Raw genomic sequence first — 14,708 nt, 5'->3', positions numbered from 1 at the left:
TCAAAATTTTAGAATATTCGAATTTGATTCTAAAATCCTTTTTTAAAAAGTTTGAGTTTTTTTTTTTAATATGATATTACTTGACTTGATTGACTTACTTTTTATAAAGTACCTTTAAGATAAAAGTAACAAAATATGTATTTTAATTTCATATTCACGTGATATTATTTCCATAAACTTGATCATTTGTCATATATATATAATACTTTTCAAAAATTTTTACACCAACATCTATTATCTATATAAAATATTTCAATTTGAGGTTAATTAATTAGCACTTATCATGACTCATGAAGTAAACCCAAGGTTTAAGAATAGGTGACAAGAGTTATGAGCAAGCCCATTTGATGCTTTCCTTGCTAGTGGCCAATTAGGTAGCTCAATAGCATTCCATAATTGGTGTTAAACTATTGACAAATCAAGCACGACCGTTGCTGTTGGATGTATTAGTTTACTTGTCAACAGCAATTGTTCAACCCTGAAAATATCTCAAACAAACGATCCTTAGTTTATATAAAAAAAACATTAATGGGTGATTTATATTTTATTAGTAGCAATAATTTTTAATAATGATCTTAATTTAAACCATATAATCCTTGTCATCCTAATTTGTCAGGATTTGATGGCATTATCCATGTGGAGCAATGAAGGGACATAGTTAGATGACAATTAGCCCCGTTGGACCCCTACAAAGAAAGTATTAGATTTGGAAAATCATTGTCATAAACATTAGTTCATACTTCATTAATTATAAACCATTATTATGCTATTAATAAATATTTCTTTTTATAAGTTTAACCTTGAAGAAAAGCACAGGGTAAACATTGTAGCTAGAAAGAAATATTTGATGCTATCGAGAAGGAAAATGCCCCTTCAATCTCGAACGTTCATAGAATAATAAATAACTCGAATCTCTCTAGAACTTTTTATTGATATAAAAGAGAATTCATATAGAATTACAATGGAACAAAATCAACAGAGAAGAAGAAATGGTATTGTTAAGATAATTATACAAATTATATAATTAAAGTTAGAGTTATTACTAATTATGAGAGATTAGGGTAGAATCTATTTCAAACTCCACCTTTTTATGACTATGCTCGAGTGCCAACTTCACTCCCTTGACAGGATAGACTTCAGCAATAAGAACAGATCTGTGTCTTAACTTTGGAACAGAACCTTGATGCCATGGTTTCTCTTACAACTACTGCATACCAGCTTCCTTTGTTCTAGCAAATGCGTTGGAATAATTACTTTAAGTAAAGTGAATCATCATTTTTAGGTTGGCTATGCCCTGGTTGACTGTTTTCCATTTTTGTTCTCGTTTTTTCTTAGGGTATTGAGTGCCTAATTAACTAAGTAATTAACCTTTGTTAGGAACCTCTATAGGGAGTATTAATTAATAGTAGATAAATCAATGTATGAAGATGTTACAAGTAATTTATTTTTTCTTTAAAGAATTCATACATATCTTTATGAGTATTTCACAATATTAACAAAATAATGAAACAAATGATAACAAAGACTAATCTGAGATTGATACATTATTAAAATTTAACATTATGAATCAAGGTATAAAATTTCACTTAATCTTAGTGGAACGCACGTTATTTTTTTTAAGATTTGATTCAATCTTATATACATGTAAATTCATATTTATTTTTTACTTACAATAAACTCACAATGAGTTTGCTTATATAAAGATATTGATTGAAACCTTACGAGATCCTATCTGTACAGCACACAACACTTGGGCTAAAATTAAATGAGAATAGGAAGAGAATGAGGATATTGAGGTGGCTAGAAAATCTTGAACCCAAAGCTAAACTCACGCTGAAGTACATTCAATTCAATGAATGGTCTCTTGCTTTGTACGAAAGGACGAAATAGGTTGACGGCCACTTGACGAATCTCAACTGGCTTTTGCGAGTATGGGGGACAAGCCATGGTCCCTACGGCTTCCAACACCCAACATTTGCTGTCCTATTTCTCAGTCTCAGCCATCGTGGCAATGGCTGTCCCACTCTCCTTCGCAGCTAACTTTCCCAGAAAATGTGGCTCAGATCCATTTACGGAAGATCTTGGAAACGTTAAAACCATTCCCAAAACATTGCTTTGACTTCCCCTTTTTGAATGCAATGCAACTGCTCGCTATTATTGCAGCAGTGATTATCATGTGGAAATACTAGCTGGTTTCCTCAAACAGAACTCGAACTGTAGTTTATCACCACTACTGATTCGACCCTTTAAGGTTCATTGAAGCAAGATTCAGCTGAAGGGGGTTGAAAACTTGAAAGTCAATTGTCCAAGGGGAATGGAATTTGGTATTCGACCCTTTAGGGTTCATTGAAGCAAGATTCAGGTGAAGGGAGTTGAAAACTTGCAAGTCAATTGTCCAAGGGGAATGGAATCTTGGTTTCCTTGGAATTAAATGTCGAAAACCAAGTCCAAAAAATTGCTGAACCCAAAACGGTAATTTCGGATCCGAATGGTCATCTCTCACTCTTGAAGCCCAACATTTCTGGGCAATCATTCTTGTTTTTGGGCCATGCTTTCGAGAGCTCATGAGCCCCATTAACATCTTTCTGACAGGAACCGACCCGGTATGACGTATCCAACGTTTCAGCCTCAGCTTTCAGCTTTGCCGAAGGCGGGGTTTTGCTCAAGGTTTCACTAGAAATTTTCTTCCCAATTTCCATCAAATTTTCTCAGGAAAAAAAGAAAAGAAAGAGAAAAGAAAAAGAAATGTCTTCTTTGGGCACTTCAAAGGGTATTCTTGAAATCGCCAAATTTGGTCTCTATGTTACAATCCCAATCGTTCTTATGTACACTTTCGCCAACAACACCAAGAATCTCCAGAAAGTTATGGGAAATGTAAACTCTCTTTTACCTCTTCTCTTTATTATATATAAATATTAAAATTTATTATGCTTTTTTTTTTTGTATCTGTAGTTGGAGGAATTTGTTTGATTTATTGAATCTTGTGAGGAACTGAGATATTTTGATCTGGGTTAGGCTTGAGATTGGGTTAAAGTTTGGTACTTCTTTGAGTTTCCTGAAATTTGGGTGTTTGTTTCTTGTTCAGCTTCCTAGCAACAAGGAATTTAGTATTTTTTTTACTCGTTTTGTCTGGAGGTATAGCTAAAGCTCAGATATTTATTGCTGCTGTTCAATATTAGGTGTTGTTATATGATGCAACTTTATTTGATGGGTAGTTTGGTTATTGGAGGGATCGATGGTCTCTATGTTTATTATGTTAATATTCTGGATTCTGGCAAAGGTAATGAGGAAAAAAGTAAAGTTTGCTGACCTGCTTGAGAAAGTAAATGTAAGTCTGTAGGGTTCCTCCCCTGCTCCCCTTATCATATTGAAATTGCTTGAAGTGGAATCTGAATTTAAATGCATAGTTGGGGCTGTATAAGTTCATGGATGAAAATTCATCCATGAACTTGCATATAAGTGAAATGATCCCTGACATGTAGCTACACTCCTGTTACACATTGTGGGAAAACGGTTTGTTTGTTTGTTTGTTGTTGTTGATGAACTTGTATATAACTGAAACAATCACTCAAGTCCCATGAACTATTTAAAGTTGTTTCAGTTAATGCCTGGGAATTTATGAGAAATTTTTTATGGTGGATGAATGTAGCGTTAAAGATTAGCTGGGCAAGCCCTAAAGTATAGCTTCAAAGATTTTTGCTCTTTCCTGTGGAGTTGGAGGCTTATAATATTGTCTCTCTGCACGTGAAGGATTGGAAGCTATCTTTCGAATGTGATTGTTAGAGTTAGGTTTTCTTTTCTGGGCTAAGAAATTTGTTTGTCTCTTAGTTGTCAAGTTATAGAGATAGTATAAGAACATGAAGTGAAGATCATGTTATGCTCCATTATTGACGCCAAAATTTCCTACCATGGTACTGCTTCAAAATTTTATGTACAAGATGCCTTTCCATATTTTCTGCATACAGTCTAAGATACTAACGCAGCTTCTAGTTGACCTTAAAAATTATGCATGGATCCTCGTAATCCCTTGATGATTGGATTGATAACTTGTTAAGGTCTTCTAGAGATAGTGTGGCGTTGAATGTGGCTGCTGTTGATCAAGATAGGCTGCAGATTGGAATGTCAAGAATAGTGATTTGCTATTATAGTTTTTTTACTGGAATTTATATCTAGCTATTGATGCTTTTATAAAGGTTACTATGGTGCTTGAACTGGGGCTCTTGTGCTTGTTAAGGATTGGATGTGTTACCTTTGATCTATAACTTTTTCTTTTTTCTTTAGTAGATGATTAATTATTGGAGTCTAAATCATTTCTGTTTTGCTTTGATGTGAAGCGCTCCTATGTCGTATATCCTCCAGAGGGACCAAGACCTCCATCACCAGAGGAATTGAGGGAGATGGCACGGGAGCTAGCTAGGAAGAAAAATATTCGCTGATGCTCTTTGGGGCCATAGGTGATCTACGCAGCTTTCTTGATTGTACCTATTACTATTCCAACAAGCCAGCATGTAATATGCTGTAATAAGCATTGTGCTTTTTATATGAAAAAGGAAACGATAAGTCTGGTTTGTATGACATCATGGAGCATAAGTTTATGGCTAAATTTGTCGTTTTGCTTGTTCAGCCTGGGAATTCACGTTCTTTTATTGGTAAAAGTGTTAAAATATTTGATGGAGCACTGTCCCATTTGTTTATTCTCTTTACCAAACTTCTTGTAATTTAACCATGGAAATACCTTGTCAGATCGTTCTTACCGTGTACTTGGATGTATCGATGCCCTATTTATGCTTCGTACACTTATTTCACCCTGGTTTTGAACCTGCTGCTCAAATCAGCTTGGCACCTAGACGGCTAGACTAGCGTGAATTTGAAGGCAGCCGCGAAGTCACGTGATAGACTTTCTGACCTTGGTCATGATCATGGAAGGAAGTAGTGAACCTTATGCCCGGCCAAATGTTCATTTATTGCTATGGGGTAAGGAATTCCTGTTCCTTACATATGTTCTTAAAGAGGAATTGTTCCCTCGTGAAAATATCGATTTTGAAGAGGAGGGGAGGGTTCAAGGCATGAACGTAAAATTCTATTGATAATAACTAAAGATATTATATTGCAAGACACTTAAATCTATAGAGCGACACCATGATAATTTCCAACTTCTTCATTGTCAATGGCCTGGAAAAGGATAAGTGCCTGTTTTTCAAAGCCTTCCACATAAATATCTGTAATCCTGAGGCCCCCTAACAAGCAATTCGATCCGATTCTTGAAGTGGTTCAGGGCAGAGGCCCCCTCTCCTACACCACCACCACTACAGCCTGTCTCCTACCAATAAAACTCATTTAATTAAAAATTAAACAAGAAAAAGAAGGGAGGAAAAAAAGAAGACAAGCTTTGGCGGGCTCATGCTCAACTTTCTTTATTCTTTTAATGAAGGGCTCCACACAGCCAATGACTTTGAACATTTCTAAAAGTTTGGTAGTAATAGATAAGTATGTATTGAAAAGTAATTCAAGAAAAAATACAACAAAGGTTACTCAACTAACGTTACTCAATTGTAGAAAGAGGGAAGGAATGACAATGAGACTTGAGTTTTCCCCTCACCAAGTGAAAGAAAGAAACAAAAGTTCAGCTCAGACTAGAGACAGCAACATAGTCCAGTTAGATTTCAGCGCTCTTGACTCTCTTTTTTTTTTCCTGAGCTGAAATTTCCTGGAATAAGTAGTTAACCACCATGTTTTCCACAGCGGGTTTGTTGAAAATATTAACATGGGATGGAAACTAAACTGAATTGACAGGAAATTTCTCGTAAATAAAAAAGTGAGAAGAAAAAACAAACAAAGCTGGACTTCTTTTGTTTTTTTGAAAAGCTTGACTTGAGATCCAAGTCCTCGTCTTCCTCCGTACAACATGGAAATGGTTTTGGTTTTCATTTCAGATTTCTGAGTGAGTTATTAGGTTATGGTTCAGTCACAGATAAAAGGGCTTCTTCTCAGCTCTTTTTCTTTCGCAGGTGGTATTCAAGGAGGTTTTTTCAGAGGTAAGAGAAAACTCAACTTCCTGCTGCTTCCCTCTTGTTTTTTTTTTTCACTTTTGGTTTCTTTCTTGGTTTCTGTTGGTTTCTTTAAGCTGATGCTGATGCTGAGTGGTTTTGCTTTCATGGGTGACAATTCAAATTATGAAACTTCAGTGTCTGTGATTCTTGGGTTTGAAATCTTGTTCCTATTTGTTTCTTGCATCCCCTTTGAAGTACTGGCTTTTGTTAATTGTTTTATAGTTTTTGGATTTCTTTGGCTTATCATTCTAGTACATAATCAAGAATCTGCTGGGAATAAACTTATTTAAGCTATTCTGTTGCTTTACCCTTGGTTAAGGAAGTGGCTACCAGGACAGGGTTTTGGATTTTTAAAATTTAAATGGTGCAAGCAACGTGATAACAAAATGCTGGAAGAATCTTTATCCACAGGCTTTTCATTCTGTAAATTTGATGTTTAAGTTAAGCTGCTTTGCTCTGTGATAAATTTATCTCCCCTTTCTTCAGTAAAATCAGCATTTGATTATGTTAATTGTGTTGGCTGACACAGACTATTGTAATGCATAGGGTAAATAGGGGAGGTTGTTCAAAGGGAGAAAAAATGCATTATGAAATCCAATAATTGATCTCTAGTTGGCGAGCGATAATCGGTCTTCTTTAACATTATTAAAGAAACAGGAAAAGAATTGATTCTAATGGTGATGGAACTCATACCAATTGGGACCATCTTAGCTGTGGTAACAAACCAGGTGATTAAAACAGCTCAGGCTGCAAAGGATGTTGTAATTGAGAAGGATAGTTTCAAGGTCCTCGCAAAGCATCTCTTTGATATTGAGCCTGTTTTAAAAGAATTGCAGCTTCAACAACTAAATGATTCTCAAGCAGCAAGACTAGCTCTGGAGTCTCTGGAAGCAGATGTCAAGAAGGCAAATAACTTGGTTGAGAAATACAAAAATCGAGGCCGTTTCTACTTACTTGTCAAGTGCCGGCACATTGTTAATGAGGTGCAAGAAGTTACAAGGGATATTGGAAGGTCTTTGGCTTCTTTGTCCATTGCAAATACTGAAGTACTTTCAGGGATATCTGATCAGGTGAATAGGCTACAGAGTGAGATGCAAAGAGTGGAATTTGAGACTTCACATTCTCAACTCCAAATTGTTGACAAGTTAAACCAGGGTCTTAGGGATCAGAAATGTGACCAGGGTTTTGCAAATGACATGCTTGAAGAAATTGCAAGGGCAGTTGGGGTACCTGTTGAGCCTTCTGAAATTAGCAAGGAGCTAGCAAGCTTCAGAAGGGAAATAGAAGAAGCTGGCAATAGGAAAGAACGAGCTGAAGTTCTCTTCTTGGAGCAAGTTATTGAGCTGCTTTCTCAAGCAGATGCAGCAAGAGATTATGAAGAAATGAAGAAGCAGTATTTCCAAAGGGCACAAGTTGTAGAACGATATGATGCAAGGAAAGAAGACATTCCTCCCCTTAAATCTTTCATTTGTCGTATAAGTGGGATGGTAATGGTTGATCCTGTAAGCCTTTGCACTGGTACTACATGTGAGAGAGCTGCTATTGAAGATCGGTTTGATCGTGGGCAGAAAACTGATCCAGAAACTGGAGATGTTCTTGAAGATACTTCTTTGAGGTCTAACCTTCCACTCAGACAATCAATAGAGGAGTGGAGAGAACTGAATTATTGCCTTAAAATCAGAGCTTGTGAGGCAAAGTTGTCATCAGGTGTTGATTCATCTGTCCTGGAGGCCCTGAACCAAATGCAGGATCTTATCAGAGAAAACACTATAAACAAGGACTGGATTTCCATAGGAGGGCTTACTGATAGTATAATCTCTATCCTTGGAAGCTCACACAACAGAGAAGTCAAGAAGAAGATTTTAATCATTTTAAAAGATTTGGTGGAAGGGCATGCAAGAAATAAGGTAAGCTGCTTATGCATTGTAAATGTAAAACTAAGGAGTAGTATAATGGAATTCTAATTTCCTCCAGTTAACAACTTTCTTACTTTTCTGCTTTCCCCTATCTTTACACCCTGTGCTCTTCATGCCTTTTCTATAACTGTTTCTTTTTGTGCTTGCATTTTATGTAGCAGACCCCAAGGAGCCTGACCATCGTCTGCCATCTAAGATACATAGTTATGTACACATATGTTTGCATCCATATACATTCATGAAATGCATGCACATACATTCATGAACACCCATAGACACATTTTCATTCACGCCTACATTCACACGTGCAAAATGCCAAAAACATACTGCAAACCTGGAAGATCCCTTTGGACTTAATTAGATTTGCTTCACTCTATGTGAGGTTATCTAAAGCTAATCTACGCTGAGCAGAACTCCATGCCTTGCTTTTAGTCATTTAGATTTAGATTTTTGGTTTTTCTTTTTCAATTATAATTGAATTAAGTTGTGAACAAAGAGGTGACTTCTTTCATTATTGACTATGTTGTTTAAAAAATTTATAGGACAAAGTGATTGGGCATCAGGGGTTGGATCACATTGTTCCCTGTTTAGGACGTGACCGAAGCATCTCAATGGCTGCAGTTGAACTGCTATATGAGTTATTGCAAGATAGATCCAATTGGAATGTGTCTGTTTGCCACCAACTCTCTCAGAAATGCAGCGGAATTCTTTTTCTTGTTACTCTTCTAAAGGGTCCAGTCAGGGAGTCAGCAGAATATGCAGAAAAAATACTAAATAAGCTTTTTGATGTTGATGAGGAGAACATTTCTCGAGCTGCCCGGTCAGGGTGGTATAAACCACTCATTGATCGCATTGTTCAAGGTTAGAAAACCCTTTCATGTATGCTTTCTTAAACAGCTTGTCTTTTTTTTGTCAATATTATGATTATTTAGTCCATGGTTATCTAAATGCTGTCTTTTGCTTATAGAAAGAGCAAGGGAATGTTTCCATCAAGGCTTCAGATACATGTATGAAAGCATGAAAACTTCCCTTCAGGAAGAAATATTTGAATTGCATTAGTTATTAGGTTGCAGTCTGTGGTAATAATTCTTATATTTTCACCATATAAAAGAGATTTACATTTATGCTCAAGAACAGACCATCATCAAAAATGATGAATAAACAGGGAAAGTTCATTTTATATTGAAGCTATTTTACGAAATCTCTAGGATAGTGAGCAGGCACTTGTCAACTGCTTGGAGGGGGGATTGCTTAAATCCCAAGTCAAATACTGTGTCCTAATCCTTTCTGTCGGATGTCACTGCAAACTCCAGAGATATATCTTAATTGTAGTTGTCTGTATTGGATTGCTGAAAGTTTTGTCTGGGTCTGTTCTGTGATATTATTGTGCCTATAGATACTACATATGTCCATTTCATTAAAATGAAACTGTTCTCATAATACTTCAACCACAAAGCAGTTATATACATTGATAATTCTGAATACTTTCAGGGCCAGAGTCATCAAGGATGTCAATGATGAAAGCATTAGTTACTATGGAATTGGTTGATTCGAATTTAAAACTCCTTGGTGAGGAAGGCATTATACCTTCTTTGCTTTCAATGGTGGATTCTGGCAATCTTGAATCAAAAGAGTTGTCCTTATCAGTTTTGGTTAAACTATGTGGTTGCCGTGCTAATAAAGAGCTTATTGCTGCTGCTGGTGGAGTTCCTCTTGTTCTGAAGCTAATGTTCTCTCCCCATGTACGTGCAATTCTTATATTCAGATGCTCTGAAATTATTGAGAAACTTTCTTCTGAAGGTGATGGAATTAAATTCTTTGTTGATGAAAAAGGGGTTCAACTTGAAATGGAGCCCATCATCATTGATTTGTTGGCTTTGCAGCAGAATGTTAATTCATCCAACAATTACCGAAGGCCTGCTTTACGTGCACTTTTAGGAATTTGCAAGTCTGAAGCTGGGCTGGTTAAGACAGCTGTTCTCACTGCCAATGGTTTATCTCTAGTCCTTCCTCTTCTTGATGATCCTGACTCAGAAGTTAGAGAAATTTCTATAAATCTTCTTTTCCTATTTTCTCAGCATGAGCTACAAGGAGTAGTGGAATACCTTCTTAAACCCAAAAGGTTGGAGGCTCTAGTGGGGTTTCTTGAAAATGGAAACAATAGTGATGTCCAGATGGCTGCTGCTGGTCTATTAGCCAACCTCCCAAAATCTGAAGTACCACTAACTATGAAATTAATCGAGTTGGATGGACTTCATGCAATCATAAATCTTTTGAAATCAGGGACAATGGAAGCAAAAGAACATGCTTTAAGTGCTCTCTTCCGGTTTACAGATCCCACTAATGTTGAGTCACAGCGGATTGTGGTTCAACAAGGAGCTTACCCTTTGCTTGTAAGTTTCCTCAGAGTTGGTACAGTAACAGCAAAGGCAAGAGCGGCAGCTCTCATTGGTAATCTATCCATGAGCAGTCCTAAGCTCACTATTGTGTCCAAAAAAACTGGTTGCTGGTGTTTTAGAAAATCACGTGTTCCTTTATGCGCAGCACATGGTGGTATATGCAATGTAGAAGATTCTTTTTGTCTGTTGGAAGCAGAAGCGCTGCCGTACTTAGTAAAACTCTTACATGAAGAAGTTGAAGCAACTGCTTATGAAGCAATTCAGACGCTTTCCACATTGGTTCAGGATAGCTGTCTGCAAAAAGGAGTCAATGTCTTGCATGAGGCTGAAGCCATAAAGCCTGTGTTAGAGATTTTGAGTTGGGGAACAGATTCTCTGAAGGAAGAGGCACTGGGGCTCCTGGAGAAGGTTTTTGTGTCAAGGGAAATGGTGGAAATCTATGGATCGAAAGCTAGATATCTTCTGGTTGGTTTAACTGGCAGGAATGTTCACGATGATGGCCGTCCAGGGAGAAAGGTTGCAAAAGTTTTGTCACTTCTGGAACGTTATTCAAAATCATCAACGTCTATTATTCCAGGATTATTTTGATGAGGACATATGTTATCGAGTTAGAGAAAAGTTTAAGCCAACTTTATCGTGAGCTTTTGCTTCTTCTAACCCAGAGAATTTTTCCAATCTGGTTCACATACTTTGTGATGCAAATTGCTTTTGGCATGCTCTTTGTGAATACCATTATTTGATAATGACATGGAGCAGTCTCAGAACCTTTTACTCAACAAGTGTCAAGGGATATTAGGTCACCTTTATGTAATGCATTGTGCACCTGGTGCACTCTGTTTATAATGCAATACTTAATTGGTTGAAAATGTATGTTTTCTAAGTCAAAAATAGAGGAAGCGGAATCGTGAGGTTTATACCAACTTCATGTTCCCACCAACTAGAGAGATTAAGGAAAAGAAAATGGTAGGAAGAAGGCAGTGCCTATGTTTCTATTCGATAGTATTGCCTGTGCCTTAAGGCGAAGAACAATCTTGATTGGTAAAATTTTCTTCAGTCCCTGTCAGTATTTATAGATGCCTTTTTGTTAATCTTTGCACCTTTTTTGTCTCTTATTTTCCAAATTGTGCTTGAAGTACACAGGTGGAGTGTGAAACTTTTAAGGTCAATGAATGATGTTCCCTGATAAGAGAGTATCGGTGAAGTTTCTTGTCGATCTTTAGTTTCTGCTATGGTAAACAGGATGCCACTACATAAAAAGCACTAGATGGACATATGCTTCTTCAACCAAAAAAGGAAAACAAAAGCTCATCAACATGAACAGAAGGTTTGATTTAAGAGGTTAAATGTGATCCGGGATGTGGATCATGTATTGGAAGAATCAATAGGTTTTCTTTGATTTAATTATTTCCATCTGCACTCTCATTTCAATGTCCATAAAATCAACTCCTAGCTTAGTTAAATGCAGCCAATGACTCAAGATCACTCTGGTTTTATTTTTTTGAAGATGGAAAAGCAGTTCTGGTTTTATTTTTTGAAGATGGAGCAAACTTATCCTTCTTAGCCTAAAGTCATAGACAATTTCTTCAAATTCTAATATTCCAGAGTAACATGACAACCTTGATGCTGGCATCAGTTCTACCAAACTACAACTGTCAGCTCCTGTCAGACAGATTATGGCATGGACCTTCAAGTTATAGCTATATATTTTTTGAAACTAGTACACGTTCATCTTTCTGTACATACATTTCCATGGATACATAATCATTGTGAAATTTACAGGAACTGATTCCTAATGCTCATCGATTACACTTGACCAACATTTTGCTGAGACCCCAGCTGAAGATGGAGCTCAGATTCTTCATGAACAACAAACTTTAACCTGAGAGTCAAAGTAAGAAAAGTTTATGAAATGTTATGTTGTCCTGATAGTTTAGTGAAAAAGGCACATTATCCTTATCATTTTCTTTTTCCTGCTTTTCAGCCGGCTACACCACATGGCCTTGGTAGAAACAATACCGACAATGCGCATTTAAGGTTCCATTTAATGTTATGGAAGAAATTGTCCCAGGTCTCTTGTTTCTTGCTTGAATTGTCTATCAAACTCTCTGATACGATCATCTTGGGTGATAGAAGTGAGCAGAAGGCATTCAAATACACTGGAATTACTTGCTTTAATCCAGGTTCCTTCTCAGATGATAGCACATTTGTTGCATCTCGTCCTTGCACTCAGGAAGTTGAGTTTTCAGCCTTGTGAGTTTCAAAAGTTTCCTTTAGAATGCAGAGAATTGAACATGCGAAAAAGGAAATGCTATCTTTTTTCATTGGCCATTGACAAAATTGTTGAGGTTAAGTTACTAATGTCATAGCACTCGCTTATTAACCTGTCAAAAAAAAAAAAAAAACTCTCTGATTTATTCATTGTTCCCTACTAAACGAAAACTTTGGTTTACTAACTTCTTTTCTAGTCCATTGCCTTCATTAATGGAAACCCTTTTTCTGTTACTCTATCATGTGAGAGAATTAGATGTTCTTTTTAAAGGATAATATGGTTCAAACTCAAAATCTACAGCTCTGGCTTTTTATCACAATTATTTGATTGGAATTATACATATATTATGGTTTGAATTTAAAACATCTTTCCCCACACTCACTTAATTCGATGCAACGCGAGGTTACCATACATGTATGAAAAATGAAGCATATAATTAGCTATGAAGTCCCAATTTCCTGACTAGACAACAGAAGATTCAGGAACCCTCACGCCAACTGCCAACACTGACCCTTCATTAAACTAGGTGTCTGATGCAAATATTGCTTTGAGAAGCTCCACGTTATTCTTCCACCACAAGAAAAAAATTTTAAGCTTTCAATTACTTCATTAAAAGTAGTCCATCGGCGGTTGGCACCTACTTCAGTATGCAAACATGGATGTCTAAAGTATGATGATTTTCTAGAATTTAAATCCTATAGGTCCAATAAAAAGTATTTAAGTTTGTCTTTGAACATCTCTTGTTTTTCTTAGTTTCATGCCTGAAATATCTCTTTTATGTTTCCAACTGTCAAAGAAAAAAGGAGAACTGTACATGTAAAGGAAGGGTCCCTAATAATGAAGTTGGAATCCATGAAGAAAAAGTCAAAAGACCTACACATGCAGCCAGCATATATATGTTAACCCAAAGCATCAAATGCTACACTGATATGGACCTTGATATTTGTTAATTAAATCTTAGGAATATTCAGTCTTAAGGCTTCAAAGAAAGACAAAGATTTCTCCATCTAGCTCTCAATAATTCTTGCTATTCCAATCAAGGAAACTGCAAATGGTAGAAGAACCGTGCAATTGCAGAGAGAGCATTAGACGATTTCGTGTGAGGGTTGTTTCTTGCCGACCATTTTTCCCAAATAACGTGGCCAAATCTTCAGCTCCCCCACTCCACCACCACCACCACCACCGAAATATAATACTATTATAAAATCTTTTCTTGTAGTGAGCATAGATGTGATTCATACGCTCTAAATGTCAGTGCAAACTTGGTGGGTATTTGGTTAGAAGTTTGAGCATTAAAGACAGAAATGGCTTTGAGTTTGTCCAATAACCCCTTACCAGAAAGGACTAGAAAAAGGAAGCCTCCAAGTTTGACACGCAAATTCAACACTATATGAGATCGGAGACAGAGAGGACTGAGAAAGAGAGAGAGTTAGAGATGACTTCTTTGAGAGTCAAAACGAAGCTAACTATATTAAATTGTTTCATACGTACCATAGCTGTAACCGGCCATCTCACCCCGCCACCCCCTCCCTTTTTATATAGGAAATAATTAGTCCTGATATCCCAAGAATGCCACTGGTTATCCTTCTTATATACAGGAACACCCTTGGACAAGGTTAGGGTACCCCGCGAATGCTGTATTGCCTTTCTCTTACTTGGGAGGTGAGGCTGGTGGACTGCCGACCTGGTCAGTCTGTTCATAAATTTTTTTGGTTTCCTTTCGATGGGATTTTTTTTTCTTCTAAAACTTGTTAAAATTGCCAATGAATGTAATATTTTCATGTATTATATGAAATAATCACATTATCTGTCAACAGATGTATTTTATTTTATTTTCAAACAAGATAATTGAGATGTTAAATAATTTCAATTTGAGTTTGTGAAGATCAATACTCAAATAGGTTTGTGAGGAGTTTACTTAACATCAGATAGGTTTTGTGAATATTCAAAAGTCTAAGACTAAAACCTATCCACATAACTAGACTGCAATAATTTTGTTTAAAGAGATAGCTATCTAACTTCACCAAAACCAGGTTTAAAACCTTTCGAAATCTTAAGTAATGGTACAAGGATT

General features: G+C 36.6%; 2 protein-coding genes across 6 annotated transcripts; both read left to right on the top strand.

Moving 5' to 3' along the window:
- Window positions 1–2,158: 2,158 nt before the first annotated feature.
- On the top strand, window positions 2,159–4,623 carry LOC110421720 (sporulation-specific protein). The gene is made up of 3 exons (XM_021435379.2): window positions 2,159–2,472; window positions 2,593–2,874; window positions 4,335–4,623. The coding sequence occupies exons 2-3, from the start codon at window positions 2,746–2,748 to the stop codon at window positions 4,434–4,436; spliced, it is 231 nt and encodes a 76-aa protein (XP_021291054.1). The 5' UTR covers window positions 2,159–2,472; window positions 2,593–2,745; the 3' UTR covers window positions 4,437–4,623.
- Window positions 4,624–5,518: 895 nt separating this feature from the next.
- LOC110421163 (U-box domain-containing protein 43-like) lies at window positions 5,519–12,744 on the top strand. Of its 5 annotated transcripts, none has more exons than XM_089784521.1 (6): window positions 5,519–6,035; window positions 6,597–7,957; window positions 8,509–8,827; window positions 9,458–11,403; window positions 11,506–12,256; window positions 12,347–12,744. In XM_089784521.1, exons 2-4 carry the CDS (start codon window positions 6,725–6,727, stop codon window positions 10,951–10,953), a joined length of 3,048 nt encoding a protein of 1,015 aa, XP_089640647.1. In that variant the 5' UTR covers window positions 5,519–6,035; window positions 6,597–6,724; the 3' UTR covers window positions 10,954–11,403; window positions 11,506–12,256; window positions 12,347–12,744. The 5 variants fall into 5 exon arrangements, with proteins under 5 accessions (XP_089640647.1, XP_089640646.1, XP_089640645.1 ...); XM_089784520.1 differs by having other exon boundaries at window positions 9,458–11,750; window positions 11,870–12,256; window positions 12,347–12,743; XM_089784519.1 differs by having other exon boundaries at window positions 9,458–12,041; window positions 12,145–12,256; window positions 12,347–12,743.
- Window positions 12,745–14,708: the final 1,964 nt, after the last annotated feature.

Source organism: Theobroma umbraticum, unplaced genomic scaffold (assembly GCF_002168275.2).
Source record: "Theobroma umbraticum cultivar Fairchild unplaced genomic scaffold, ASM216827v3 scaffold_130.0, whole genome shotgun sequence".
NCBI lineage: Eukaryota > Viridiplantae > Streptophyta > Magnoliopsida > Malvales > Malvaceae > Theobroma > Theobroma umbraticum.
The sequence above is the reverse complement of the archived record's forward strand: the minus strand, read 5'-3'. Positions and strand labels throughout refer to the sequence as shown.

Coding starts and splice junctions, on each gene's coding strand:
- LOC110421720 (XM_021435379.2), top strand. CDS start 2,746: ATGTCTTCTTTGGGCACTTCAAAGGGTATTCTTGAAATCGCCAAATTT. Junction 2,875..4,334: donor TCCAGAAAGTTATGGGAAAT/GTAAACTCTCTT, acceptor TTTGATGTGAAG/CGCTCCTATGTCGTATATCC.
- LOC110421163 (XM_089784521.1), top strand. CDS start 6,725: ATGGTGATGGAACTCATACCAATTGGGACCATCTTAGCTGTGGTAACA. Junction 7,958..8,508: donor AAGGGCATGCAAGAAATAAG/GTAAGCTGCTTA, acceptor AAAAATTTATAG/GACAAAGTGATTGGGCATCA. Junction 8,828..9,457: donor CATTGATCGCATTGTTCAAG/GTTAGAAAACCC, acceptor GAATACTTTCAG/GGCCAGAGTCATCAAGGATG.